This window comes from Fusarium coffeatum (assembly GCF_003316985.1).
Source record: "Fusarium coffeatum strain FIESC_28 chromosome Unknown BRIP53273_contig_171, whole genome shotgun sequence".
NCBI lineage: Eukaryota > Fungi > Ascomycota > Sordariomycetes > Hypocreales > Nectriaceae > Fusarium > Fusarium coffeatum.
Genome location: NW_022157964.1, coordinates 12740 through 37832, shown reverse-complemented (window position 1 = coordinate 37832; position 25093 = coordinate 12740). Strand labels below are relative to the sequence as shown.

General features: G+C 49.0%; 7 protein-coding genes across 7 annotated transcripts; 3 read left to right on the top strand and 4 right to left on the bottom strand.

Annotated features, from left to right (window-relative positions):
• Nucleotides 1-924: 924 nt before the first annotated feature.
• FIESC28_07602 (uncharacterized protein) lies at nt 925-4640 on the top strand (the record flags this gene model as incomplete). The annotated part of the gene is made up of 2 exons (XM_031161742.1): nt 925-3494; nt 3545-4640. The coding sequence occupies 2 exons, from the start codon at nt 925-927 to the stop codon at nt 4638-4640; spliced, it is 3666 nt and encodes a 1221-aa protein (XP_031014164.1).
• A 780-nt stretch (nt 4641-5420) lies between these two features.
• Nucleotides 5421-6654, bottom strand: FIESC28_07601 (uncharacterized protein; the record flags this gene model as incomplete). The annotated part of the gene is made up of 2 exons (XM_031161741.1): nt 5421-6292; nt 6369-6654. The coding sequence occupies 2 exons, from the start codon at nt 6652-6654 to the stop codon at nt 5421-5423; spliced, it is 1158 nt and encodes a 385-aa protein (XP_031014163.1).
• Nucleotides 6655-8169: 1515 nt separating this feature from the next.
• FIESC28_07600 (uncharacterized protein) lies at nt 8170-9854 on the bottom strand (the record flags this gene model as incomplete). The annotated part of the gene is made up of 3 exons (XM_031161740.1): nt 8170-8213; nt 8262-9472; nt 9526-9854. 3 exons carry the CDS (start codon nt 9852-9854, stop codon nt 8170-8172), a joined length of 1584 nt encoding a protein of 527 aa, XP_031014162.1.
• Nucleotides 9855-11226: 1372 nt separating this feature from the next.
• Nucleotides 11227-13034, top strand: FIESC28_07599 (uncharacterized protein; the record flags this gene model as incomplete). The annotated part of the gene is made up of 4 exons (XM_031161739.1): nt 11227-11286; nt 11376-12023; nt 12077-12184; nt 12276-13034. 4 exons carry the CDS (start codon nt 11227-11229, stop codon nt 13032-13034), a joined length of 1575 nt encoding a protein of 524 aa, XP_031014161.1.
• Nucleotides 13035-15732: 2698 nt separating this feature from the next.
• FIESC28_07598 (uncharacterized protein) lies at nt 15733-18076 on the top strand (the record flags this gene model as incomplete). The annotated part of the gene is made up of 2 exons (XM_031161738.1): nt 15733-17082; nt 17132-18076. The coding sequence occupies 2 exons, from the start codon at nt 15733-15735 to the stop codon at nt 18074-18076; spliced, it is 2295 nt and encodes a 764-aa protein (XP_031014160.1).
• Nucleotides 18077-18628: 552 nt separating this feature from the next.
• On the bottom strand, nt 18629-20921 carry FIESC28_07597 (uncharacterized protein; the record flags this gene model as incomplete). Its single annotated transcript, XM_031161737.1, has 2 exons — nt 18629-20616; nt 20732-20921. 2 exons carry the CDS (start codon nt 20919-20921, stop codon nt 18629-18631), a joined length of 2178 nt encoding a protein of 725 aa, XP_031014159.1.
• A 2618-nt stretch (nt 20922-23539) lies between these two features.
• On the bottom strand, nt 23540-24859 carry FIESC28_07596 (uncharacterized protein; the record flags this gene model as incomplete). Its single annotated transcript, XM_031161736.1, has 1 exon — nt 23540-24859. One exon carries the CDS (start codon nt 24857-24859, stop codon nt 23540-23542), a length of 1320 nt encoding a protein of 439 aa, XP_031014158.1.
• Between the last annotated feature and the right edge of the window lie 234 nt (nt 24860-25093).

Here is a 25093-nt window from a genome sequence, read left to right as displayed (position 1 = left end):
TCAGACTTGACGTCTCGTCAATGACGTTCTTGTTCATTTCAGAGGCGTTGATCGAAATTGGATGGATCCCGCCTCGCTCATAGGTAATTAAATTTAGGTATAGTACGGAGTATTGACAGCGGTTCATCTGCTGAAGCTGCAATCAATTACAGCGCTCCACCACGCCAATGCTTCCACCCTGTCCTGACTTTCTTATATGGAGTCTTGGGTTCCTTTCTCTCTAGAAACAACACAGACCAGGACCAGGAAAGGAACCCAACATCTAATTATTCCATCTCTTAATCCGTGCGTCGCCCCATTCTGACAAGACAAACAGCCCGCAGCCCCTTCTGGGCATAGCCTCATTTCGTTTTGGGGGCTCCCCTTGTATGGATGTACTGACCTGACTGCTTCTTCAGTACCTACAGTACAGTCTGGTACAACGCCAGCTGGACGGATACTTCGGCCTCCCTACGGGTTCCCTGTCAATCAGCTCCTCCGTCTTGCCGCTACACCCCCGGCTAGTCTGCGGCGATCCTGTATGTGGAGGTTGCAGGTTGCAGCTGCAGGTCGCACTAGTGAGAGAAAGGTACTCTCGAGTCCACACTTTATACCAGGCTAGGCCTGCGCTGCGCTGCGCTGCACTGCAGTTCAGTTGTATTCTGCCTATTGAATCGAAACCCTGAGAAGCCTCGTCTTTCTTTCTTTCAAACCACTTCGAATCTTTCACATCCAATTGCAGTCCCCCCGACATATACTCATACCTCTGCCGGACAGAGAAGCATCGAATAATGGTGAACTGAGATACATTTATTTGCTTTTTTAATTCTTCTTATACGGTCGGCTTTCCAGCAAGAGAAGCATCAACCTGCGGGACGCTTCTCTCGTTGAAGCCTACCTGGTACTCAACCGTTCTGTCATGAGATGAGTGGTCCTACCATGATAATGGCTCCGGCCGTCGAATCCTCCTCTCCCTTCTCCAGGTCTCAATCCAGCCCAGACCTGGGGCTTCTCTCACTATCTTCTCTCGAAAAACCTTCTTCCTCAACATCAACATCAACGACGCCGACACCGCAGCGCGAGAAGATTCCCGATTCCAAATCATTACCCAACTTTGACCTTCCCACCTTCAATGTTGATTTCGATCTCGATACCAGCCTTGATACGACCGTTTTCCAGCCCGAGGAGCAACAGGCTGAGACGAAAGCGCCACCACCACCAACAATCGTTGAAACAAAAGAGGCGCCTGAAGAACTTTCGCGATTCAGACACGCCAGAAAAAGAACAAGCTCGCTCATCGATACTCGAGGCTGGCTCCAAAGCTCTAAAAGCACGTCGGATCTTCACAACCTTCGCGAAGACCCTCCTCGACCGACAACATCGGCAGGAGACAAGAAATTTGGCGATGGATCGATTGGAAATCTGAAACCAACAGACAAGCCCCTGACGAAATCCGAGTCTTTTGTCAACTTCGCCAAACGCTCATGGAGACCTTCTCGCTCCCCTTCGCCTATGAAGAATGCCGACTCTACCAAAGAAGATGAGGAGTCTGGGCGCAGCCGATCCGAGAGCACAACATCAATGAAGTTGACAAAGACTCGCAAACGCCCTGGTTTGACCGTCGATCAAGTGGATAAGAATAAGTCGAGCGACTCGCTTAAATCTGGTGCCCCTAAAGCCTTCTCCCGAGCGAGCAGCTACTTTTCGAAGCTCAAACAGAAACAAGCGGGCTTGTCCAAGCTCAATACGAACACCGACTCCGACAACAGCTGTGCTTCTTCGGCCACAAGCCTCGCGCCACCAGCTTCGACAACCGCAGAAGACCACACACCGCAATCTTCAGCCTACGATACCACATCCGCTACGACTGTTACTGATGAGTCTTCTGTTGAGATGCCGCCTCAGCAGAGAGACGTGCTGTGGTCGTCTTTCAAAGCGATCGACGAGGATTTTAAGGGGTTCCTTGCCAAGAGCACCGCCCAGCGAATGTCGCAGGTTCAGACACAACTCTTGCCGTTCCTCCGGAGTACCATGAACCACGAATCAACAAAGAAGCTTTGCGCTGAAGATGTTGACCGAAGAGCAACAATTCTGAATAAGTGGTGGATTTCGATCTTGGAGATGCTGGATGGTCAAGCTCCCCAACCTGTCCCCGGTGTCGACCGCCCGGTATTGTTCGACGCGGCAACGCTCCTTATGATGCGCCTCGAATGGCGACAAGCTACTTCCTATTTCTTACCACTTTCCAACCGATCGCCAGCTGAGCGAGTTCGAGCCCGATCCATGACTAACTCGTCCAACTCGTCTATTACGTCTAGTCAAGCAGCATTCCTCGAAGAGTCGGCCGAGCATAACGTTAGAACTATGTTTGTTACCAACCTGGTAAAACAGATGGGTTTTATAGTCGATAAGCTCTCGCTTCGTCATACACCCGCCAGCCTGGTCAACTTCGCAGGAAAGGCCTGCGCATACGCCTTCTTCTTTGCGCCTGGTGTTGCCGACATTCTGATTAGGCTATGGGGTCTTTCTCCTGAGTTGATTAGACGCGTTGCCGATGAGCTTGGTTTGCCACGGAAAAACAAGGGTGAGAGCGATGATATTGCAGCTTTGTTTCCTCCAACCATTGGCGTATTTGCCTGGACCTCACCAAAGGGTATGTGGGATAGCCTTAAGAAGGTTCCCAGACTGCCTATGCTGGTGTCTCGAATCCCGTGGACAGGTCCCTGGGCGGCTCGCTGGAAAGGTCGCGATACGGATGTCTTTTTCATTTTCCTCAAGTATTTCCACATCCTGTCGGAACAGTTCATGCCCCCCGGGCTGCCTCTCCTAGAAAAATCAAGGTCTCCCGGGTTCGCTCTTGTTCAGGCACAGCTTCTGTACGTGCTGGACACAACCATCCACCGCCAAGCCCCCACGGATGGTGGATTCAACCCCGCTGCCATGGATGGCATGTCAGGTGCCGATGCCGCAATGGCTCTTCCTCTTCCTATGAGCAATGTTATGAGGGGCATGGCCGAGAACCGATGCATCATGTTGCTGAAAGACTATCTCTCGGACGACTCCCTTGACATCGCTGGCGCTCGACACACGTTTGCGGAAACCTTCGCCACCATGATGAAGGCAGCAACCCGAAAAGTTTCAATGTACAACCATCCTGCCTGTTTCACCCTGTGCGACTTTTTGGAGGAAGTTCTCGTACTCTACAGCGAATTCGAGGACCCAGATAGTTCTGACAGCTATCTCGACTGGCCATTTTGGTTTGATGTTTGCCAAAAGGTCATGGGCTCTTTCAACACCATGTCGGAAATTCGAATGTTGGCCCTGATTTATTCGATATGGGACGCCATCTCAAGAGACCCTGTGCGCAAGTTGGCAATCTGTAAGGATTGGCTGCTTACTGAAGAAACTTTCAATGAGTTCTTCAACCACTGGTGCCCCATGGTTCGGGCTTACTACCAGCGTTTGCTGTGTTGGCGAATGTGCCGAGACTCAGGAACGTTGGATGAGGTTGATGGGTAAGCATATCGAGTATTCCGCATCTTGCGTTCTTACTAATTAGACATAGTCAAATCTTCGTTCTTGTAGCTGAGCGACTCCAGACAACATGGTCTCACTATCTGCATATCAAGCACGCTGCCGAACAAGAAGAACGGATTGCACCCTCGACTGCCCCGGTAAACCCAGCACCTGGAAAACGCTTCATGATTATTCGCCAGGAAATCAATGTACCTCAGCCTGGCTTGTATATGGGCAGTTTTGACTCTTTCGCCAAGCTTCCTAATAGCGAGAATAGCGTTCTCAACGGCCTGCCGCCTGACTCGTCAAGGCAGGACGGTAGAAAACGATGGTCGCTACTGGGCAAAGTACTTTCTCTCGGTGGCAACGCAAACTCTGGGTGGGACGATGACTTCCAAACCGTTCGTCGTGAGACGGCAGAGTCTCGTGCCTCAACATCGAACAGACCTACCACCAACAACCACAAGCCCCGCGCGTCTGAGGATGACTCCTTGTACTCCCAGCCCACCTACGAGGAGCCGAAGTATATTTTCAAGTTTGTTCTTGCTTGGCAACAACAGGCAGGGCCCCTCCGAGAGCGCTTTCTGACTCGCCCTCGACTTCCTGGCCCAGCACAGACCCGCATCAGCGGGCCGTTACGAGTCAACGGCTTTACTGTACCTACTGGATATTCGGCACCCACACGCAAGTTCTCAGGCAGTCCTCAGCAGGGTCTCATCGACAATGCTAAGAATGCGAGCATGCTGAACTCGGCCATCGAGCAAAGTGGCCCCCCAAGACTTGAACTCACGCTCTCAGGCTCGAGCGACGAGTCTGATAGCCCCCCCAACCCCAAGAGCAGCCCATCACCGTCACCATCACCGTCACCTGCACCGTCGCAACCTCATTCGCAGTCAACATCACCATCGCCATCACCTAATCCCAACGCGGGTTTGCAAACTGATGGTGCGGTGCAGCCTGTGAAACCTGCTGGCCTTTACGTTAAGAACTCGGTATATGCTGGAAGAGCACTCTCCGAGTGGGCACAAGTCGTTTTCGAATGCAATAACTTCGTCGAGCGCCGCCGCGATGAAGGGATGGAAAATCTTTGTGACGTGGAAATCCCCATTCTCGGAGTCGAGGGTTTCCGCAAGGTCGGAGGCTAAAAGCTAGGAATCTAAGATACCCCAACTACTAAGCACAGCACGTCTATGCTATACGTTCTTTTGCATACACGATTCTCTTTACCTTGTTATTACACGCATCAACAATGGATCGACATATCTACCTTTCCTGCACAAGCATCTCAATATTGTCATCGGTCATCCTGGGATGCCTTTCTTGCATTGAATCAAACCCAGTGGGGCTTGCGTGGATCGTGGCATTGTTTCGAGTTCATCCTCATGATTTGTTCGTTTGTCTAAGGATTTAAATGGTACTTTGGCGTCATGGTGGCAGAAGAATTGGTTGTCTAGAGCACAAGGGACGAAATAATTCAGTCATCTTAGCCTAGCTTGGACTATCACTTAGGCTACTTTACTTTAGTAGCCTAAGTCTCAGACGACATTTCTTCTGTTACCCATCTAGTTGGGTTACATGTCTTTGGATGTTCAGGCGTTTGAGGGAAAGCAATAACTGGACTGTTTTGCTTCATTTTATCATTTATCATATATCAAGTCGCCACAGGCGATATATTCGGGATGGGTCTTTTTAGGTCAAGGGGAACAGGCAAATATGGAAGGAGTAGGGATGCAATTGAAAAAGCCTTATAACGAGCACGGCTACATGTACGGAGCAATGGTTTTCTCAGTGCAATCTCATGTGTACATATCATATTGGCTGGGGACGAGAGCGTGGATGAATACGGAAGAATTGCCTTCTAGACTACCTGTTTGAACAGAATCCTAATGATAATGGCTGCAATGAAATAAATAGTCTCTTGAGTGCTACTGTGCTTCTAATGAGGGTTGTTGCTGACCATCAAACCAACCATATGCTATCGTTTTCCCGACTCTCTGCAGCAGTGGCTTGATTGCTTCATATCTCAAGCGAGCAACCTCTGTCATCAATTCCTCCCGGTTAGGATAGTAACCATCAAAAGACGGTTTGTCATCATTGGCAGCCAGCCAGCTCGGGCGACTGCGCGTGTAGATGTGCACACCCGGCTTGATCTCCCAAGGCCTATCCAGTGTCCCAACGCGTACATACGCCAGAGCGGGCCCTCCATCCGCATAGCTACTATGCGTCGTAAGAGAACATCTTGGGCATTTCCAAACTGTCTGTCCTACGCCAGATTCTGTCGGGATACATACACCATAACTGGCTTGAGCGGTAAGGACAACATTGGAAGCAGGGTTAGTATTGGTGAGTGCTGCAAAGGCAGGTTGTACGTCTGTGGGAACAGGGGTCGGGTCGGTGGGTGTGCCTGCGATCGAGGGAGGTTCTCCGCTCATTAGCTTTAGATGATATCTTTCAATGATCCCGTTGAGGGAGAAAGCAGATCCTGTTTGGCGCTGACAGGCCGTGCAGTAGCAGCAGTGGACGAGGAGAAACGGTGCGGTGATTCTGTAGCGAGCATAACCGCAGGCGCAGCCGCCATAGAGAGGTGTACAGTCAATTCCGATAGTGGAGTTGTTGTTTATGGTAGATGGGCTGCTCATGGCAGGCGAGTTGCCCATGGTGGGTAAGCTATCCGTGTCCGACAAGCTGTTGACGCCGGGCAAGTTGTTTATATCAGGTAAGTTGCCCATGCCAGTTGAGTTATCGATGCCGATCGAGTTATCCATACCGGTCGAGTTGTTAATAGCAGGCAAGTTGTCTATGCCGGGTGAGTTATTTATAGTAGGTAAGGGATATATCAGCCATTTTACACGTGCCGGTCGAGTTGTATATACCGGCCGAGTTGTTAATAGGGGGTAAGTTGTTCATGGCAGGTAAGTTGTTCGCGTCTGGCAAGTTATCCATGGTAGGCAAAGTATCCATACCAGGTAAACTGTTCATAGTGAACGAGTTATTCATATCGGGTGAGCCGTTTATGTCAGGTAACTTTTCCATACTGGACATGTTGTTCATGTCGGGGGAGTTGTTCATAGACGGAGAGTTGTCTACGGTGGGTAAGTTGCTCACAGCAGGCGACTTGCTCATGTTAGACGAGTTGCTCCTGGTAGGTGAGTTGCCCATGGTGGTGAGTTGTTGATGGGGGGTTAAGTTGTTCAGAGTGATCAAGCAGCTGAAGTTGCTAAAGAGAGAGAGTGAGGATGGAGGAGGAAGTGAGAAGCAGAAACGAAGTTAAGAGAAGAGCCCATGTTACAAGAGAAGAAGGAGCGAACGGTTGACAAACTACCTACCTACTAAACCATTAAGTAAGGAACAACCGTGCCAGAAGAACAATTCTGTGTGATTACTTCCCTTTTGATCTAATTCACTCTTGGGCTTCGCTAAGACCATGTCTTGTTCAACGAAAGCGGGGTGACGAAAGCTGGCCAGTGAGAAGGAGCGACACGGCCTAATTAGGAAATTTGTAAAAGGCCTGACTTACTGGGGACACAAACGAGACACCAGTTTTGTTCTTAGAGACTGAACAGTTCGCCTTCTACTCTCTAAAATAACTAAAGCAAAAACTCAGTGCACCTCATCTATCACATTGCATGCTCTTTTAATGTAAGCCACCGACCGGGAAGTGCTTTGTGCGCTGCCAAGTTAATATATAAGGATGCACTGGGGTATCTATTCAGTAAGATCTAGACAGTCGAAATTGTAGTTCAACTTCCTCAAACAAGTGCCCGGTTAATGTCGCAGTTGGTAAAGGAAAGATGGGCACCAGGTCATCTCCCCGACGGATACCGTATTGTTTCTCTTAGATGTTTCTATTCTTGGGCACACATAAATGATTTCAGACAGAGAAAAATTGACGTCAAAGATCACAAATTCTTATTAAATATGTTATGCTATCATTCTAGGCCCGGCTGTCCTTTAACCATGTCCTTGTTGTCAGGTCTTACAAGTGTCAAGGAAAGCCATCATCAGGCACCAAGGGAGCTTTCACAACAATACTGCGCATCATATCAAAATCCATCATCATTTCCCAAAATCCATCCGGCTTCTCATACATATCAAAGAAGCTATTTATCTCAAAGCAGCCGTCGCCGGTACTTCGGGTGATCCTTGTTCCTCACCTCGTTCCATAGAATATAAATCGGATGTCGTCCAAAAGCAAAAAGAAAAGAGAAAAAGGAGAAAGCAATTCGTGGCTCAATATGCCACGGTTCCTTACACTCGGATATTCGGTCGTCCAATCTAATCATCCTCCCGACCATCTTCAGACAACATTCGCACCTTTGCAGCGTGCGCGGCCAGAGTATTGATATGGCTTCTGTAAAGGGGGTCGGCAGCTCTTTCGAGTTGTTCATGGATCTCCTTGACCATCTCATCCACTCCAACACATAGCCCGCAGATATCCATGAACGCGGCGACATTGCTAACCTTCTACTCCAATATTGTGAGACTCATGCTCACGCTTGTGCAATCTTGGTACCGGCTTCCAGGAGCAAAGAGGTCCATGACGCCCTCCTCTTCAGCTTTGCTAAACATTTTGCCCAACATAAGACAAATTTCGGCACGATCGTGTCGGTTTCCGCACAGCTTGCCGCTCACTGAGCAGCTCAAGACTAGTTCGCTCAGACCCTGGCACTCATCCTAGAAAGTTTCCAAGGCTAGCTGACGATGTCCTTCAATGCATGCTAGATAGAGTCAGTAAATTCGATGCTAGTAGGGTTGGTTGGACTTACTCATAACTGGCAGCTTCTTCAAAACGTCGTTATCGGACAGACGCTGCTTATCGGGGCCAAAAACCAGCTGGGAATCTTCATCGGTGGAACAGTTGTGAGTCATGTACCCAAGGATCTCTCCAAAATCGGTCTGGAATCCAAATTCCCATGCAATAAAAGCCATCTTGAAGATGGAGGCTTTTTCAAGCGTTCGAGCGAATAGGTACCATCGCTCGGCGACAGGTCGTAGAACGCTAGTCATGCCATATTTTTTGGCTAGGGTGCACACATCGTAGAGTCGGTCAAGTGTCAGTTGTGTGGGAACTTTCTCAAACCGGGTGTGGATGAGGTTGAGAACGATTGCAAAAGACTTTGGGTCATCTTCGGGAAAGCTGATTGTCCAGCGGTGTCCGGTGTCCTCTTTAGTACTCTGAGATATGACATCACGTAACTTGACCGATGCACGACCAAGAGCTCGTGAGTCTACCAGCATGGTACGGACATTCTCCTTACCGACTTCGAGGTACAGATCTCCCTCGCGGTCAAAGCGAATGGTTTGTTTCTTCCGTTCTGCATCGACGGGCCCACTAGTAGTTATTCCAGGAGATCCAGGTGCAGCGACACTGCTGTCTATTGCCAGACTGTCGGACATCAGAGAATCGCTGGTTTCGGATTCGGTAATTGATGAATCACTGCATGTAACTGGGGACTCGCTGAGAGAAATGGTGTGGTAATTGGTGATTGTATGGCCAGTGGAATTAATCTCGGAAGTCTCATTTTGCTCTGTCTCGGGTTCTTCAAAGATCGTGTCAAGACGTTCACGGTAACTTGGTGAGCTTCTGTGATCTTCAATCTCGTAGTAGGGGGTGTAAAATGATCGTGCATCAGTGGTCTCGAGTTCAATCGTCACACAATGGTCATAGGGGGGTTCCTCAGTCACAGACTGGGCTCGCTCGTTGTGGGTGGGGGAGTTTTCAATACTTGCTACCTCGCGTGTCGGAGTGCAAATGACTTGGGGCTCTACGTCCTCAAAGTGGTTCAAAGAACCGTCGGTGGTAGGCTCTGACGGTTCGGAGTTGAAATCCGAAAGATCCTGGCTGGATACCTCAAAAGTAGGGCTGCCAACTGATTGATGCTCTGGTGCTTGTTTTTGAACGAAAACGGGCGCATGAGGGTTGAGCTTGATACGTTCGCTGGTAATAGATGAGGCATCATCGTCGAGGGTCTCGCTACTTGAGGATGTGTTAGATCAAACTATACCGAGAGGGTGAGGGATGGTACTTACTCCTTGGTCACACAATAATTTTCATCGTGAGAATTAGCCAGGACATGGCCGGTGATTGCAGATCCGGTGCTCTTCTTGCCCACAGTGGTACGGTCCCTTTTGACGACCTCGTATTGTACGCCGACATTGAGAGAAGGCTGGATATTTGTAATATCGCGAAAGGGCTCTTTGGCAACGATGCCATCATTAGGGGGAGATGATACTCTTCCAACTTCGAAGGTGTTTGGCTTCTCCAAATCGTTGGGCGGATTGCCGTTATAGAGGAAATCCAACATGGATTTTCGTGATGGGCATGAAGCTCTCATCTTCTCGAGACGCTTGAGATCCATTGCGGTGGTAACCAAGACCTCTTCAAAGATGATAGATGAAATCGTGTTGGTAGATGGAAATGAATGATAGAGGGATTCTGTATAGAATAGTTCTTGATAGAATAGTTTTTTGTGGAAGAGTTCTTGATGGAAGAGTTCTTAATGTGAATTGCGGTTGCGGTTTGGGAAAAGGTTGAAGGAGGGAAGAAAGGATGAATATTCGGGAGGAGAGGGAAGCGAGAGATAGAGAGAGCAGGAGGGGACGAGTCCATGGCAGTGCCCGGGCGACCACACAATAAAGTCGCTCCCCTCTGTGACAGCCGGCTGCCAGTAGCAGGCAGGCAGGCAACATTCACTTCCAGTTTCGCGAAATAGTGGGGTCGCGTCAATAGATCTAGTGCTTCCTACGTAAGCAGCGTGTCATTTTTATTCTATTGTTCTTGTTTGCTATTATGTTCGGCGTGAACAATCGAACGGTTGTTTGTGTTCGCCATGCAAGGGCGTTCGTTGCCTCAAGGAACTCCGATTTCGCTTTGTGGATATCGCCGATACAAACTTGGAATTTATTGATAATAGATCTGAAGCATCAAGAATTTCCTTTTTATGTAGCTGCATATCGAATTCCATTATTGTTATGCCATAGCAAGGACTCGTAGTACAGCCAGCCCAGAGTTGCCCATGCACATATCAAGTTACTCGTTCTACCTGCCCAGCGTTAGGGCGTGAGAAGAATTAGTCACCGAAAGCATAAGAAATAAAACAGCTTAGTTATCCTGTTTCAACTTAGACCAGTACTTAGACTACTTTATGTTGGCAGCCTAAGCCTCGGAGGACAACTCTGCTGTTACCCACCCGTAACAGTGAGCTAACTGCGACACACGTTTATAATGCTATGATACCAGTATAGGCAATAAGGTAGATATAATAGAGTCAAGTCCCGTGGCTATGTTCAAAGTATTTTTCATGATTATTATTCTGTAGTTGTGTCCTGTTCTTTTATCCTTCTTTCACTTGGTAGAGTCTGAACGTGGAACAGTCCAAAACGGCTCAGAGTACTTGGATACCAGTATCATTCACTATGAACAACCAACAAATAATTATTCTTATAAATAATCTCCCATGGATATCAGATATTTACTGTACCTAAAATATCCAGATAGTGGTAGTGACAGTGGCCGTTGTAGTTGAGTTGTAATCGGCCCCGCACGTGATGATACCGTTCCTTCCTCTGTCGTGAGTCCACCGCTAGTCCATTTTGGACGACAGCTTGCAGAAGAGCTTCGAAAGGATTACCTCTTTCAACCTTGACAACCCATCGATTAACGAGATACGTTACAGGCTAGTTACATGACTCTCTGTCTGCTTGCCGATCTGGATCTCTTTTCTCTTTATAATGCCCAACACGGGGAAACCAAGCAAGGATTGCCATCTCTGCCGCTCACGGCGTGTCAAGGTCAGCTAGCCAGCTTGCTCGTGCTTACGCGTTATCTCATCTCACATCAATCCTTCAGCTATATATACAGTTGCTGACAACGTTTGCAGTGTGATCTAGGTCGCCCGTCTTGCCAAAGATGTATCAAATATGGAAAAGAATGCCCTGGTTATCGAGATGAACAGGAGCTCGTCTTTCGCAATGCAAACCCAACTTCAATTAAGAAGAGGAAGAAGAAAACTCAACAAAAGACTCATGGCGAGTCGGTCATGTCATTTAACACTCCTTCCTCTTCTTCTTCTTCTTCTTCCTCAAGTGGGGGGTCTCCTACTCCCAAGCTTACAACAGAAGACGACTGTGCACTGAGCCCGGCCTCCCCAATAATAGTTGATCTCGTTGAATACACACAAACAGGGGGTTCTCTCATTATCCCTCAATCCCTCAGCGAACATTGGACCGCTCATTCAATTCCTATTCTTCTTAATGTTTACCATACTTTGGACTTCCTCCACGACACTTACAAGAAGAGCAGCCCCCAGGGTCCTCTTCTCTGGGCTACACATCTATTTGCCCGCACTTACATCACCAATCTGAGATATCCAACTGCAATAGATAATGGTTCTGTCGAGCAAACCGATAAGGAACTCGGCACTTATCTTGGAAAAACTCTCAGCTCAGTAAGCGAGGCACTCAAGACTCCAGATGGTCCTATGAGGGATGACGTTCTCGCAACAGTCTGGATTCTGGCAAACTACGAAGTAGGCAGTACATCCCATTTGACAGTTGTGCTATCATACTCACGACTCCACAGCTTCTTATGGGCTCAATCAATCGCGTATCACCCCAGAGCCCCTGGCATCTTCACACGAATGGGCTATACAGCATTCTCAAACAGAGGGGCACAACTGCCCTACGGGAAGTAGGCAGCCGAATGGGCTTCTGGCCTGCCTATAATATGGTGGCAAGTCATTTCAGGGTTGACCATCAATCGTTTACTAACGACAAGACAGCAAGTACGGTGTCTACTGACGTCCCTTGAATGCCCACCCGAGTCCAAAGAATGGTTTAAAGCGATCAGAGAGACGCTGCATCCCGGAGAAGGTTTGGCGGTTGAGGTTGGTGAATACATTTGCAAGATGGCACATGTTCAAAAGCGCATACTCGATATTCTTCGAGCTCGTGACTTTGATGCCGCCGCCGCCGAGTATTACGACCTGGTCGGGATCATATTCCAGGCCGAAGATCATTTCACTACGTTTGATGCAAGTTACCACTTTGTCGATGAGGTTTTCAACCCCTATCTTCGAAACATGCTCAACTCGGCACGGCTAAAGGGATACCATGTCATCTTGACCTTTGCGAACTTCCTATCTAATCACCCTACTACTCCTGTCCACGCTGATGAGCTCAAGGTACTGCGCGCACATTGCGTTTGGCGTGTCCGAGACAGCGCAAAAGGTGTCATGGAAGCGACACGGCGTCACCTCGACCCAGCATCCTTCCGTAACAACCCATCTCCTAGAACAGTGTTTGACGCATTGAAACTAATCTGGCCCTTAACGGCGGTCTACCTTGTCCCGTCGACACTCCCCGAGCAGAGTGAGGCCGCAGGGGAATCTTTGCTGTTTATTGGACGGGAACTCGGAGTGAGGCAGGGTCTGAAGGTAAATCGGGGAGAGTCCAAGCTGCCTCCAGAGGCAGAGACACCGTCAAAGCTGGTAGAGGACGAAACCTTTGATCCATTACCACAGAGCCGAGGAATAATGTGAGGAGTGTTCAATATACGGGCTCACGATTTAGACGCCCTTGATTCGGATTTGGTGAGCATTCAATGCCTTGGAGCTATCCGGCGGCTCAGTTACCACACATGGTTAATTGCTTCCAAAGCTCAAGGGACCTAGGGGCCAAGACACCCTGTTCGGTGCACCTCCAGCTGGTTCCACCTGTGTCCCACAAGGACACAGACGGCCCCAAAGCTCTGCTCCGCTCCGAGTCTCCGGACCCAGCTGGAAATCCGAGACCCGCTCCGTGAGGCCCAACTGAGATATTGGGTCGGATGTTCTAAGTTTAGAGCTGTAGTATCTTGGCTGGAGAGCCAAATCCCGGCCAACTTGGTGATGGGTTGAAAGGAATACTGGTGGTAAGAACAGGATCTCGCTTAGAGCCTAGTCTACAGATCTATTCGACGTCCAAAATAAGCGACAGTCATCTGCAGTTTCAGCAGTTCATTTCATCTCAAGAAACGTCCAATACAATTCCATCAACACGAATTGCCCATGAAATTTGTGGCGCCTCTGTGGCGGAACCTCAGCATCCCGGCTAAGCGAGGTGTGGCGGTGCGACATGTCACTCACGAGCTCGCAGATTAAGCAGTTCCAATCAAATAAAAGTCCGAGAAATCTTTGGTTAAAGATACGATTCTAACACGAGAAAAGCGACATGATCAACACGGAGAGTACATGAGCCCGGCGGGTGGCGGCAGTTAATCCAGTGGATGGTCAAGTCCTCAGCAGCGGCTGTTTTTAGAGGGTAGAGGGTCTGCTCTACTGCAACTAGTGGCTCGTGTTGGTGATTTGGAGGGTACAGTAACACAACACAAGACATGATTCTCAAAATGGAAACACTACAGACTTTTAAGTTGACAATTTGCCTTTAGCTTTAGCTTTGGCTTTGGGTCTAGCTTGGTCTTTACGCTTTGCAGTAGCATTTCAAGCCTTGACACGAGATGATGCTGCCACATTATTTGCGGGTATCTCAATTCGCACTGTATATACGTGACAGTTACACCAAACGCTACAGTGTCAGAATCTACCCAAAAACGGTAAACGGATCGAGTGATATCCGAGCCAATTGCAACCTCCGTCTCTCATTCATCATTGATCCAGATCGTGATCGAACACAAGAAACAGTTGCACAATCCCTGCATCGTGCTTTCATTAGCCTTGTTTTGGGCTGTGACCTTTTATGTTTCCCATACAGCAGCAATTCAAGTCTTACCCCAGATTCCACGACCGTTGCATTGCCTGCAGGCGAGGCGTTGCAACGGAAAAAAGGGAAGCGTCGAAAGCAATAAGCAATAAGCAATAGATCCTGTTTCGTGGCATCACACTTAAATCTCGGATCAATCATCTTCGAGAGTTGCCAAAGCATCAATCAACAAGCGGTCGGTCTATCGGACGATCACACAATCCAAAACAAAAACAATAAAAACCAAGGCTACACCCCTGGGAGCATGTGAAGTCATCGCCACGTCTCTGTGGCCCAATCATGACACCCTCGATGCCAAGACCCGGAGATGAATCCGGTAATGAACGACGCTGCAACCGAATTGTCAGTCATCAGCAAGGGGAAACAAACAATAGCATCCGGTTTGGCTTGCTCGGCTGCGCTTCTTAGTGCACCGTGTACGGCTGCTAAGAGTAAGCTTGTGCACAATGGTGTGCGAATCCTCACCACAGGGTTTTGCTTGGCTCGTTCAAGCTCGTCTCATTATCGAGGGAGACGGTGCTGGCATTGCATTCGCGATATTGGATTGTATGCGCTCAACGTGACGATCCTGTTTGAGCTGTACCTTTTGTGCACCCTTTTGCTAAAGACCAAGTACTGTACAAGGTACGGCACACATACTCTACCTATCCAGCAGGTAATTGCTGCTATTGCCAAGGTCCTGCTTAATTGACTGGTATGCAGGTGCGTCTACCATCTCCGTTCCCATACTCGCGTAGCTGGGCTGATGGGCTGTGTTTCGCCTTGTTTGACTACCTCGCGTCCATCTCGGTCGATATCAGTGATATCGAAACTAATTCCATCCAGGCAAAGCTGCTGCGAGAATCGATGATGTAGTGGGTCAGGGGTTGAGAAACAACGGCGCGCTTCGCTGTCTGTCACTACAGTATCGAGATGATTTACAGTGCAATGAGGGCCTTCGTCTGGCCCAAGTATAGTAAGTGCTGTACCAAGTGGAGAGAGCCCGAGCTTCCTGTTGCTCAGCTATGAACGTCGATCGCTGTTAAATCCGTTATTAGAGGCTGAAGCTCCCTCAAAAGGCACAGTCGACTCCCGCTTGTGAATTCTCTGCTGGCTCTCCCAGCTATTGTTTTCTTTTTACGTCCTCTAGAGCCCAGTTCCCATTTACACAGGCCATATTCAATACCCCAATCAAATCCGTTCTACAGGCCATCATATCAAGCCGCCTGCAGGATATGATCCCTACAGAGTTGTATTGCTTGAAGGTGGCTACATCATAGTACTCGCCGATCCGAGCCAGCAAGAGACAGACGTTATCGCCACAAGCCATCATCCAATCCGTATAAGCACAAGCCCAAGCATTCGGTCACGATGTCAATGGTTAAATCCTCTCCCCCGTCCAATTCGGGTTTCTTAGCTCCAGCTCGGCCTCGTTTTAACTCGCAACGCACCTCGGATCGCCTGCGTGAGGCTCAGACTTTTGTAACACCACCATTTAAAATGGGAGGCGCTATTAGAAAGGGCAGAAGATCCGTCTTTAAAGAAGTCGGCTTGGAACACGATTTGGATTGTCCCACTTCTGCATCAGCGCCTTCGCTGTTGGTTAGCGAGCACCTTGATACCCAGGACAACGAAAAGAAGCAACCGTTTGAACAAGACAGCAATCAGAGTCAGGACAGCAACTACCAGCGCCCACGACAGTTATCATTATCATCGCCCTCAACTTGGTACGCTAAACTATCAAATCCCAAAGGCCGACCAAGAATCAAGAGCACTTCGGGTACAGCCCCAAGCATTTCAGGCCTACAGCGCTTCACCATGTTGGCAGTTCTCATTGCCATTGTTCTTCCCGCCTTCAGCTGGAGGAATGGTCAATCATTCTCCGACATTAATGGCGCCAGTGCCGGTGTCATCAACAAACGCGAGACCAGTCCTACTGAAGTATGCGCCCGGTGGGGTCTTCAAGCTGCTCAGCTAAACGGGACGCTCTACTTGTACGGCGGTCGCTCTAGATCAAAGGCCGATCAAACTGACGATACATGGAACAATAACTTTCTAACATTGGACCTCACCAAGGATTGGGACATTGACTCGCCTGCTCTTAAGGGCCTTGAGAAACCGGACGGCCCCCCGGACGTTTCTATGGGCTACCTTTGGCACGACTACAACAACCTTTATCTATACGGAGGTCAATTCTCCGATGCACCCTACGTCGACCCTTCGCCCGAGTCTGTCTGGCGTTATTCCATAAAAGACGAGGAATGGACTGAGTTTAAGAATCCTAAAACGTCGCCTGGTAACGAACCCGAACCAGGCAATCGGCCAGTTCATCGCGCTGCTGAGGGAGCTGGCATCTCTGTACCAGAGCTCGGTCTTAGCTGGTACTTTGGCGGCCATCTCGATTGGGCCACTACTCCGGACTGGTCTCGTAGCGTCGAGCGTGTATATCTCAAAAGCCTTCTTGAGTTTACGCACCCTGGTTATGTCAACACTGGCATCGATAGTCTCTCCGATGGTACGGGTGCAGGTGAAAGCGGAGCTTATCGCAACATCACCGAGGCAGGCATTCAGAGTGGTAACTTTACTGAAAGGGCAGACGGTGTTCTCGTCTTCGTGCCTGGATGGGGAGAGCAGGGTGTGTTAATCGGCCTTGCTGGAGGCACCAACAATAGCTTTACTGAGGACCTCGGTGTACTGAACGTCTACGATATCGCCAACTCGGAATGGTTCCATCAAAAGACGTCAGGAGATACACCAGGCGTTCGTGTCAACCCTTGTGCCGTCATCGCCAGCGCGCCCGACGCATCAAGTTTCCAAATTTACTTGTTTGGTGGACAGGATCTGCCTTTTGTGAGTATTGAGTATTTCCCACCTCTTGCCAATGCTAACATTGTTGCAGGGAAACCAAACGCAGTATGATGACATGTATATCCTTACCATCCCATCCTTCACATGGATCAAAGTCGACCAAAACGACGATAACAGACCAGCCCCACGTGCCGGCCACTCCTGTGCCATGTACGACGGTCAAATTGTCGTCGTTGGCGGAGTAGGCGAGGATATCAAATGCGATCCAGGCATGTACGTATTCGATGCCACTTCGCTCAAGTGGAAAGATAAATTCACGGCGGGTGATCACGATTCAGACCATTATCCTGACAACTTTGTTCTCGCTGGATCGCATGGATACGAGGTCCCCGACGCTGTACGCGAGGTTGTGGGTGGAGACAAAGACGGTAGCGCTACGGTGACAACCCCCGCTGCGGGGCCGGCTACCGGAGGTCCGTTCCTGACGGGCAAGCCTCCGGTTTTTACTGTCACGTCCGCACCCACAGCAACAGTCAGCTCGTCTTCTAACAACAGTGATGACGATGAAGGTACTGTTAATGGAGGTCTTGTCGCTGCAGGTGTGATCGCCGGTGTCTTTGGCGCTCTGGCTTGCTACCTTGGTTTCTGTGCCTGGCTCTACCGCCGTCAGGTCAACGCATACAGAACGCATCTGGCAGTTCAAAATCGCTACCCCGCCTCGCACTCGATGCTCAATCCCTCGGGCCCCAACCGCGGATATTCCCAGCGCAGCCTCTTCGGTTGGGTCGGCTCCAATCGTAACCAAGAGTACACTTCAGAGCCCAAGTGGCGTCCTGAAGACGAAGACGATACTACGCCCGGAGCGCCTGGCTCTAGCAACGGGTCTGGAGGTCCCAAGCGCAGCGAAGAGACCAGACCCGGAACGAGCAATAGCAGAGGCTCAACCGAAGGGCTACTCGAAGGTGAAGAACCGAGCTTCTTCAGTGTTGTCATGGGCCCACGCCGAGCGTTGCGGGTTGTCAATAACGCGGAATAGAAAGTGTATGTACGAGCAGAGGCGTTGTTGGATAAAGGAAAGGACTTGAATTTTTCTTACTTCTGTGGACTTGTAAATCGGTTGGAATTGATTGATGATGATATACGAACAAATGAACGATGTACGAACTGCCAATGGTCCTTGCACCAACGCAGCTGCATTCGCTTGATACCCCCTTATTTCTTACTGTCCTGTTGAAAAGGTTTCACTCGTGTACAGACTTTGGACAACTTACATATATACAACGTTAACGATGAGTATCATGCGAAGAAGTAATAGTTTATTCATGATGTCGTGTGCTTTTATACGCATGCTAATTAAATCTGATATAGGTTTGCTTCGAAGTATGATCCAGTCAATGTTCTTAGCGGCAAGGGTGCCATTGATATGATCAGAAACATGACCGATATCAATGGTTTGGCAGTGGCCATGCTCTCGAAAACAGATACGCCGCAAACACCGTAGACTATGTGCCCCGTTCCATCCATCTCTTCGCTAATATGCCAATTATAAACAATGTACAAAACGAGTTGCTATGCCACATAAATTCAATCATTTACGTGACCACTTCTTGAGCTTCTTCTCGGGGATCGTGCTAACGAAGGCTTCCCGAAGGAAATGCTTCCAGACCTTGTTGCTCTTCCTCCGCTTGTTCTTCTTTTTCTTGCCCTTCCTGGTGCTATCAAAGTCGGACTCGGGCTGTTGGTCGTCATTGTCATCATCATGCTCTAAAAGGTCAGAGACTTCATCTTCCTCCTCGTCATCATCATCGTCTGAGTCATCTTCGAAATCATCGTTGTACTCTTGAACGGACTTGCCCTTGCCCTTCTTCGCCTTTCTCTTGGCAATTCTAGACGCCAGTCGCAGATAACTTCGGACTGTCAGATCAGGCAGCTTGAATATCTTGTCGGTGAAGGTGCTGTATTCAACCTCGTATTTGAACTTATTTGGTCGGGGCTTGTCGTGGTTGGGTACTTCATCACTGAAGTCACCATCGCGCCACTTACTCATCGCGGTCAAGTCGGTCATGTCGTTGTTGATATAGGTGAGATTGGCAAAGTACTGTGTGTATCCCAAGAAGGTAAAGGGCTGGCGAGAGTATGCAGGACCAGGAAGCGATCCCTTGGGAGGATCCTCGGGCACCACAAGTTCGGGGTTTTTGGGCTTCTTTTTGCCTTTCTTGCCCTTCTTTCCTTTTCTACCCTTCTTGCGGTGGCTCTTTTTCTTCTTTCGCTCGGCTTCGAGATCTCTCTTGAGCTCCTGATGAGCTCCATCGTCTTCATCTTCGATGACACTTGGAAATTCGTCCGGCACCTCAGTGCGAACGTCGATTGAGTCAGTCCAGACTGGATTGTTTTCCAGACCACTGATATCATACTCGATGATGCGGATCGTGGGAAAGTAGTTGGGAACAACACTGGGGCTGACAAGAGATACTTGGTATCGCTCGCCGTACTTGCCTCCAATTTTGCCATGTCCCTTCTTCTTTTTACCCTTCTTTCCCTTTCCTTTCTTTCTGTTTCCCAATTCGTCCACGTCACTAGCTTGCATAACAAGGCTGTCATCGTCGTCGCCGGTGAAATCTTCTCCCATTGCTTTTGCAGCTTCGCCTGGCAAATTAGACCACGACTTTCTCAAATCAATCAAGTAGTCGCCTTTTGATTCAATAGAGAAATCATCCTCGATAGGTTCGCGAGAGATGCCAGACTGTTCATAAAGACTCAGGTCGATGTCTTTTGTGTCCTGGAACAGGAAATGATCAATGTTCATGTGTCCGTAGACAGAGCCCGTAACAACATCGCGGAACTGCTTCAACCATAGCGTATATTTCTGCCAGCAAGTTTCGTCCCAGAGCTGCTTATTCCTTGTTCGAGCAGGAGGAACATGACCGATCAGGATGGCCTTCATTCCACGGTCACGCAGACGCTGCAGTTGAACACTCAACCACTCCATATGCTTGAAACCGGGTTCTGAGGGAATGGCGCAGCCATCTACCCCGGCGTTGCGATCAAAAAAGTACATGGTGTTGAGACTAATGACAGACAGCTTGTTGGGAATAACCTCAACCTCGAACCAGCCGCCAAAGCCAAAAGAGTGGCGCTGCTCTTCGGGGATGAAGCGGTGCCATATGCTGCTGTAGGCCTGCAGCCATTTGTTTGGTCCAGGATAAAAGATATTGTGGGGGAGAAAATCGTTATTGCCAAAGGTTGGGATAACAGGAATAGACAGCGCGCCATGATCAGAGAAAGTGTCGACAACTTTCTTGGCGACCTTGGTGTTCATATTCAACACCTGACTGGCGTTTCGTGGTCGCTTCTCATCGCTATCGTGGCGTGCGGTGTCACCAGTCCATACAACAAAGTCAATATCATCCTTTACATGAGCCCGAATCCAGTCCAGTGTCGCGTCGACGAGTTCCACGGGGGAGTCGCAATCGGTGGTTTCGGCGCCATATAGACCAGCAGAGCCCTCTCCGCGGTGACAGGCAACGCCTTCTGCCGTGGAAGAATGAGCCTTGTAGAAACTGTCAGGGTGGAAATCTAGAGTCGCAGTTGTCAGTGGATTTGGTCTTAGTGAATGCGACCTTGATGTACCACCAGTTCATCCCATGTATATGCAGTATCCACAAGCTTGTTTCGGTGTATTGCAACGTACCTGTTAGATGCAGAAATTTTCCCTTCAACTTGCGACTTGGTTGTTGAATGTGTGGTATTGTTTCTATAGAATCGCGTGCTCCTGTGATGGCATCGAGAACTTTTTGACCGGCTTCGAAAATTGGCGACGGAGAAACGTTAGGGAAGAATAGGGCGGCTGCCACGAGCAGTCGGGCGCCTGTGAGTGTCATTTTGGGCGCTTAGTCGTACTCTCTCTTTTCCGTATATCGCGCTGCAAAATCTGAGGTTCTGGGGGTTGGAATTCGATGTAAGAGCCAAGTTGAAGTGAGGCTGATGTGAGCTGTGGTAGCGTTGACCGTTTTAAGGTTGTGAGGTCATTCCAGAGTCAGTTTCTTGTAAGCCTTCAAAGGGGGAGTGAACCCTGCTCGAGCAGCAAGACACGTCCGAGTCCTGCTTTTGGACGCGTTAGTAGAAGGAGACAAAGACTTTTGAGTATCTGGTGAAGTAAAAAGATGATAATGAAGATGAGAAGAGGAAAAAAAAGACGTCAATGAACTAATTTCAAGAAAACCAGCCTACCTGAGCTATGATTAATAGATGAGGGTCCACTATGAACAAGCCAAGACGACGGAGCTGAGCTGACCGAATGTACATGCCATGGCAGGCAAAGCGGAAGGGAAGACATGAAGCTTAAATATATGAGCAAAAACAATAATGGGATTCATTGAATTGCATTCTTTCTCCTCACTTGTTGTCGTGTCGTGTGCTTGAACTTACTTTGAGACGCCTGGTGATGTTGAGTTTCGTCCAATCTTGGGTGGCAGGGGCTACACGTGTACGAGAATGGACAAATGGTGGACGATTTGGAAGGAGCAGATCAACAACCGAAACACACGATTGCCTATTCAGTTGTAATGGATTTATAGTACTGTACTCTAATCTGGATGCTATTGTCATTGATCGCGTGCTATAATAGAGTATCTACTGTTTATTATTCATGATCTCTGGGGCATGCTCTTCTTTCCTCGTCCTCTATAATTTACAGTGAATTTATCTACTAATTCAGGGTCTTGAGATGCAGCCTTGCTTTCAGGCACATACGTAATGCAAGTGGGCAGGTTTTGGATGGAGTAGCCATGCCATCAGGGTTCCTTCTACAAATCCTCAACCTCGATCTAATTGGACTGTCGAGTTCTTTATGTGGAACCCCGTGAGGTCTGTCGATGTACCTCGTGGACGTTCTATCATGACCGCTCATAGATTTTAATACACAATTATCAATATATTCTCTCATATGTTGAGTTGCAGCTCAGTACATGCCCACCGTTATGGTGAGGGACTTCCTACATCTCTCAAATAGTCTTCGTACATCCCGTCTTTGAGACAAATCGAACCCCTCCACGTTTTGAACCCATGATGTTGGGGCTTCTTGCTAACTGGTTGCCATGAAGAACATGAGTCCAACATAGACTAGAAACAGATACACGAAATCAATATCAAGATCAACTCACGTGAGTTTCTAGAACAACACACCATCATCTCATCAGTCAAGAATCGAGGGTACAAACGAACTTATACCATCAAGCTTCAGGGTAACCACCTAGACCCCACTAGCGCATCTCGCTAAGCCACAACCGCCGCTAACTCGATGTACAAAAATTCTGCCTCGATTTTTTTCTTCTCCTTTTTTCTTTTCCTTTTCTTACCACGCAACATCGTCTCCTCGACGGCGCCGGTAACATCCAAAACTGGCGTCACGAACATCTTAGTCTCCTCAACAGGTGGTCACTATTGAGAGGAGGCCGTTGCTAGACCATATCGCCGCTCGTTTGAGGGAGGCCATACGCTTTTGTGTGGTGGTTTCCTATGGTTTTTTTCGTGGCTACATATCTTTCCCATCAGAGTTTGTGATGTTTTTATTCATGTCATTTGTGACCCTTTGTTCCCGGGCATCTAAGGTTTCGGTACTAATGCTATAGCCTTATGGCCTTACCGTGAACTTCACGTTGATTACAAATCGTTACACTACAGGGTTACCAGATTGGTTATCTGCTCTGCACAATGAGAAGACAACGCACGCACACAAATGTTAATTATCTGCTCTTTGCACAATAAGAAGATGTTGTGTGTGTTATCTTCTCATTGTGCAAAGAGCAGACAACTAAGCTAATTACCCTGTCGTGCAACGATTTGTAATCAACGTGAAGTTCGCGATAAGGTCATAAATGGTATCAATACCGAAATCTTAGATGCCCGGGAATAAAAGGTCAAAAATGGCTTGGACACAAATCACAGGTTTTTGAAGAGAAATGACTGCTTTATTAAAGTCTTGAACTCATTGTCACTTGTTCTCTCTACCTCCTGCGTACGGAGGATCTCGACAGCCTGCTTCGTCCAAGCTGTAGTACGGATGGATGTGTTTTTCTCTGAGACTGAGAATTCATATGATAACCAAATAACCTCATGACCCCGGCAGACCCTCCGAGCCGTGGAAAGCGCTACATGCCGCCGTAAATCCCGAGAATCATTATTTGGTGATACCAGATTCCGAGGAAACTGTCAAATCCCGAAGCTAGTACCAAATTCCGGGGCTAGAACAATGTCAAAACAACCACTACGCAACTCTAGAAGATGGATGAAAAGAACAAGTACAGATTCAAAGACGTTTTATTCTTCGTGGACTCTGTTCCAGTCGCAGTAGTAACTAATAGTAACAAGATATTCATAATCAATTGACTCCAAAGTGTCCCATGTTGAATTCCTTCTCCAGATATCATCCACGCCCATCCACTCGTTTAATCATTTAACTCGCTTTGACACACACATAAACTCATTTTTTAGTCTCCGTCTAAGCAGGTGCAGTGCCCTTCCAGTACTTGGTCTGGATGAAAGGCATCTTGGTCACAGTACCCTTGCGTGCCTTTCCTCGGACAACAACATCCACCTCAGTACCGACCTTTTGGTTTCCGCTCTTGATGTAGCCCATGGCGAGGTTCTTGCCGAGCGTGGGGCTGGGCACGCCGCTGGTGATGACTCCGATCTTCTCGCCGTCCTTGTGGATCTCGGCACCCTCTCGGGCGGGGGCACCGTCGACGACGAGGCCGATACGGCGGCGGCTGACTCCTGCTCCGCCCTTGCTTTTAGGTGTGAGTTGAGGGATGATGGTCTCCGCTCCATGGAAGCCACCGGATTCGCGACGGGCAGGAGGAATAATCCAGCTCAGACCGGCCTCGACGGGTGTTGTGGTGTCGTCGAGGTCGTGGCCGTAGAGACACATGCCGGCCTCGAGACGGAGAGAGTCACGAGCACCGAGACCAGCGAGCTGCAGACGCTCAGGGCCAGCCTTACTGAGGAGAGACTGGATAGCAGGCGTTGTTGTCTCGAAAGCGGGATAGTCCTTGCCGTTGAAAGAGATCTCGAAACCATCCTCGCCAGTGTATCCACCACGGCTGATAAGGACGGGGTGAGTCTTGCTGCCGTCAGAGAGCTTCAGCTCAGCCCAAGCAGCGTTTCCAAAATAGAGCTTTGAGAGATCAACATCACTGGCGAGGACCTCACTGAGGATCTCAGCACTCTGGGGACCCTGAAGGGCAACAAGGCCAGAGTTGTCGAGGCGAGTCCACTGAACATCACCACCAAACTTGCCAAGCTGCTCATCTATGTACTTGGTGTCCTTGTCGAGACAGGCGCCGTTGGTGACAACGTAGTAAGTATCCTCACCAATTCTGGTAACAACCGAGTCGTCCACAATACCTCCAGTGTTGGGCCACAGGAAAGTCGTCAGCTTGCTCTGCATGTTACCCTGGTTCGTCCAATCCGAAGGTGTCACCTTCTCAAGGAAAGCAGCTGCGTCCTTGCCCTTGAAGATGTGCTGAACCATGTGGCTCACGTCAAAGAGCGAGGCATGTTCGCGGGTGAAGTGGTGAGACTGAGCGAGAGAGAGGCCTGAGTACTGCACAGGAAGCGAGTAGCCAGCAAAGGGAACCAGCTTTCCACCGTTGGCGACGTGAAAGTCGTATAGGGGAGTCTTCTTGAGATCAGCTGAGCCTCCAGAAGCAAATCGCACACTCTGTTGCGACACTCTCAGAGCTGCCAGTGACGCAGGTCGCGCGGTAGCAGATGATAGGATACGGGGACCAGCCCTCGCGGCTAAGCTGAGGCTCTTCATGATGTGTTCAATTGACGGAATTAGGAGTAAGTGAGGAGAGCCAATTGATGAGGAGACAGAGAGTAAAGAAGAGGGAGAAGAAGAAGTTTGAACCAAACAAACAGCCGAGGGGGTGCTTAAAGGCGATTACAGTCCAGTACCATTCACTTACTTATCATGCAAGTCACCCCAAAGCCAAGCCAATTGACTACTTGACTCTGGTGGGGTGTCACCGAGTCACCACGGCCTACTCCT